The sequence below is a fragment of the Callorhinchus milii genome, unplaced genomic scaffold, assembly GCF_018977255.1.
Source record: "Callorhinchus milii isolate IMCB2004 unplaced genomic scaffold, IMCB_Cmil_1.0 Scaffold13, whole genome shotgun sequence".
Lineage (NCBI taxonomy): Eukaryota > Metazoa > Chordata > Chondrichthyes > Chimaeriformes > Callorhinchidae > Callorhinchus > Callorhinchus milii.
The window spans coordinates 5,678,127-5,682,434 of record NW_024704754.1 but is presented as its reverse complement, the minus strand read 5'-3'; the positions used below and the strand labels follow the sequence as shown (position 1 = coordinate 5,682,434).

Below are 4,308 nucleotides of genomic sequence, written 5' to 3'. Positions count from 1 at the left end.
TCTGAATACGTGTGGAAATTAGCATTTATAGATTGAAGAGGGGATCAGAACTCTCCATCAAAGTGGAGTGCGTAGAGGCAAGCCCCACACACACCGCCCCCCAACCCCCCCACGCACACCGCCACCCCCCACTCCCCCAGACCGCCCCCCACCCACCCACACCGTTCGCCCACAAACACACAAAGTCACCGCACTTCACAGCGATGCCTGTATCGAATGCAGGGATTATTATTTTATTAAACATCACACTTATTTATCCAAATTTATTAATCCAAGCCGTGAAATAAGCAAAAAAAAACAATGACATCAGAGGGCTGTGGATAAACAACCCGCTTTAATTTTTTTCTTTATCGTCAAACAGACAGACGCAAGGAACTTAGGAGCCCGAGAGTGAAATTTTGTTCGATAAAATTACTCCTTTCGCTTTGAAAGTCGACGCACAAGTGGAATTGGAAAAGTGTAAGGCAAAAATCTATCCTTCCTATTTCATTAAATGGTTAGTCTAGAATGGGGGGAAAACCCCCCAAACACACAATGTCACCAGCCCACACCGGCAATAACTTCAGAGCTGGAACCTCCCAGTTTCAGGTCGGAGGGTTTGGACGTTCAATATTGTTCAAAGCGACTGACAAAGACCCTGAGAGATGAAAAGGGCAAAACTGTCACATTCTCATTTTACATAAGCAATTAATAAATAGACACATACGATATTGACTCTCCCCAACCCCCACCTTATAACATTTGGGAGGGGGGGGGGGGGGGGGTGAGGGAGAAAGTCAATAAACTGCCAGCTAACGTTGTGAAGGGGGCGCGATCCCCAGTCAGGAATTCCATATTTACTGACATCCCACACAAAAAAAAGTCAGATTTCATAGTCATCAGGTCGCTGCAGCGGCAGGAAGTGATGTGGCCGGTAATCTGATGACCCGGAAATCAGCCTTGAAGCCAGCTGGTTATTTTTGGTCGATAAACGTTGGGGTCCCCACCCCAATAATGATTTTTCTTTTAGGAAATAACATTGTGGGATATAATGCATTGGTAGTTCGGGACATGTGTGCAAGTGATCGCTAGGGAGGTGGAAGGTGAACTAGATGGACCTTGGTCGTTTTTCGTCAGCATTTCTTATGTTCTTATGATAATAATATTAATAATAATAATCCTTGCATTTGGTACAGCTCCTTATCATGTCGTCGAGACGTCTCAAAGCGCTTCAAAGAATATACTGTAAAGTGAATTGACTGAACATTTTGTGGGTGAAACGCCGGCAGCCAATTGCGCACAGAGCGGAGTCCCACAAACAGTCGCGGATTGAGTGACCAAATTATTATCGACTGCAAGTTTTGTGGGTGAAACATGCACAGCAGTGTACCACAAACAGTAATAAATAATAACATAATTAATATTAACACAAACAATAAGCAAACTGAAGGGGGTGTGGGGTGGGGGTTGGGTGTAGCGGGAATCTCTGCTGTATTTTCTCAGAAGCATTTCTATTATAATAATAATAATCCTTGCATTTGTTATAGCGCTTTTTCAGTCTTCTCGCCGTCTCAAAGCGCTTCACAAAATAGACTGTAAAGTGAATTGACTGTATATTTGTGGGCGAACGCGGCAGCCAATTGCGCACAGCAGTGTCCCACAAACAGTCGTGGATAGAAGTGACCAATTTTATTATTGTTTTTTTTTGAAGAATTATTATTATCTGGGTGTCGTGATGGGCCAGAGGAACAATAACAACTCAAGATTACCTTTAGCTTTTGATTATGATCAAAGGGCCCACATTGTCTCCGCTCACTGCATTGTGTTGACTGTGAGACCCATCACAGTACGGAAACTGCAACACACATTCACTGAGTACATAAGACGTTCCAAACCATAAGCAAACTTGCATTGCATAACGTGCCTTTTCACCAGCTCCTGATAACCCCGCGAGCTTGACGGGTAGGGTGGTCCGAGCTGAACAAACAGCGGGAAAAGCTTACCCGACACTGCTGTCAGTGGCAAGGTTTTACCAGCTGGTTAGATTCACGCAGTTACGCCAACCCACACTCTGGGCTCCCCCCACCGAGCCTTGGCTCCTGCCAACCTGCGCCTAATACTTTCTGGAATTAGATAATCAGGATGTGTCCCTCCAGGGAGAGAGAGAGAGCGAGCGAGTGAGAGAGAGAGAGAGAGAGGGAGAGAGAGAGAGCAGAGCGCACGTTCCATTCCAACAATCTATCTCTGGGATTTACATATGTAGGTGGGGTAGAAATCTGTTTGGTGGGAGGGGGGGCGGAATTATTAACCCCGGAAAGCGTTCCGCCAATCGACTAACAATTCAGCCCCTCGAGGAGCTCTCGCTCGCATCGCTGTCACCGACCCAGTGTTAAGCTTTCCCAAACAGACGGCACAAGCCGAACGAACCTTGTTGGATCTCCAGCACCTGCAGAAGACGGTGTTCTGGCCCATATCTTCTATGTCCACCGTGTCCACCACCTCGGGCAGGTTCTTGTGGATTCCCAGGTTCACTCTGCCCTCCCCGAGCTTCCGGCCGCTGAGCAGCCGGTACAGGAGGTAACTGCTCAGCACGGCCGTCAGGACCAGCGGCGCAGCCGAAACACGGTAACCTGCGGTCAGACCCCCACATGTCAGAGACACAACAACAACATTACATTTATAGAGCGCCTTTCACGTCGGGAGGACGTCCCAAAGCGCTGAACAGTCCGGTGTCGGGGCCCGGGCATGGGGGGGGGGGGGGGTGGGGGGGTGGTGTAGGGGTGAGGGAAGGCAGAGAAGTGGGAGGGAGACCAAAGGCACAGTTGAAGAAAAGGGTCTTGAGACCGGCCTTGACGGGGGCGAGGGAGGAAGCGAGGTGAAGTGACTGTGGGATGGAGTTCCAGAGTGTGGGGGCAGAGAGGCTGAAAGCCCGGCCACCGATGGTAATAATAATAATAATAATAATAATAATAATAATAATAATAATAATAATAATAATAATAATAATAATAATAATAATAATAATAATCCTTGCATTTGATATAGCGCTTTTCACGTCGGGAGGACGTCCCAAAGCGCTTCACAGAACACACTGTAAAGTGAATTGACTGTATATTTGTGGGCGAACGCGGCAGCCAATTGCGCACAGCAATGTCCCACAAACAGTCGTGGATTGAAAATGACCAATTTATTATTGTTTTTGGTTTTGGAGGGATTATTATTAGGCTCTGTGTGGAGTAAGGAAACTTGCCCAAGGTTTCGCCCTCTGCCTGGAATTGAACTCAGGTCTCTCACTTGCAAAGCGAGCGCTCTAACCACTGAGCTACAGGACTCCACCAGATAGGGCGGGTCGGGCGGGAGATATGGAGTAGACCGGAGCCCCCAATGAATACAGGGAGGGGGCAGGTTGGTAGGGAGTCCGCAGGTCGGAGAGGGAGGAGGGGGCGAGGCCGTGGATGGCCTTGAAGGTGAGGACGAGGATCTTGAATGCGATCCTCTGAGGGATGAGGAGCCGGTGGAGTCGGGCAAAGGTGGGAGTGATGGGGTCACGAAGCCCAGAGGCCATAATAATATTTATTATTATTATTATTATTATTATTAATAATCATAATATTTATATTAATAATAATCATCACCATTGTGTCCTCTGTGCAATGTTGGTAATTATTATTAATAATATAATAACTGCTCTGATCCATATTTATATTACGAACGTGAATATTAATAGTGATATGTATTACTATCAGTTCCCGACGAATATTAATAAATGATAATAATTCTGGAATTTTGATATGGCGCCTTATCGCGTCTTTGTGACGTCTCAAAGCGCTTCACAGGATACGCTGTACGGTAACGGTTCAATAAACCATCGCTGTGTCTGTTCTCCCGACTCGTGGCCGGGACCCGGATCGCCACTGACCTGAGCCGAACATTCCCCGTCTCAGCCCCAGCAGCGGCTCACACGCTCTCTCTCTCTCTCTCTCTCTCTCTCCGCACTGACCAGAGCTCACACTCACTCTCTCACTCGGCCTCACACTCGCCGTCTCTGTCTGTCTGCATCGGCCTCACACTCACTCTCTGTCTGCAGTGTACTCGCACACTCTCTCTCTCTCTCTCTCGCTGTACTCTCTCTCTCTCGCTGTACTCTCACTCTCTCTCTCTCTCTCTCGCTGTACTCTCTCTCTCTCTCTCGCTGTACTCTCTCTCTCTCTCGCTGTACTCTTGCACACTCTCTCTCTCTCTCTCTCGCTGTACTCTCACACTCTCTCTCTCTCTCTCGCTGTACTCTCACACTCTCTCTCTCTCGCTGTACTCTCACTCTCTCTCTCT

The 4,308-nt window shown here is 47.7% G+C and overlaps 1 protein-coding gene across 1 annotated transcript; it reads right to left on the bottom strand.

Annotated features, from left to right (window-relative positions):
* Positions 1–274: 274 nt before the first annotated feature.
* On the bottom strand, positions 275–3,974 carry LOC121850045 (CDGSH iron-sulfur domain-containing protein 1-like). The gene is made up of 4 exons (XM_042340018.1): positions 3,899–3,974; positions 2,407–2,609; positions 1,749–1,834; positions 275–637 (listed from the first exon to the last, which is right to left on the bottom strand). Exons 1-3 carry the CDS (start codon positions 3,909–3,911, stop codon positions 1,751–1,753), a joined length of 300 nt encoding a protein of 99 aa, XP_042195952.1. The 5' UTR covers positions 3,912–3,974; the 3' UTR covers positions 275–637; positions 1,749–1,750.
* Positions 3,975–4,308: the final 334 nt, after the last annotated feature.

Excerpts from the sequence above, each read along its gene's own strand:
- LOC121850045 (XM_042340018.1), bottom strand. Across the intron at positions 1,835-2,406 it reads GGTGCTGGAGATCCAACAAG|TTTCCGTACTGTGATGGGTC; the intron begins GTTCGTTCGGCT and ends TGTGTGTTGCAG.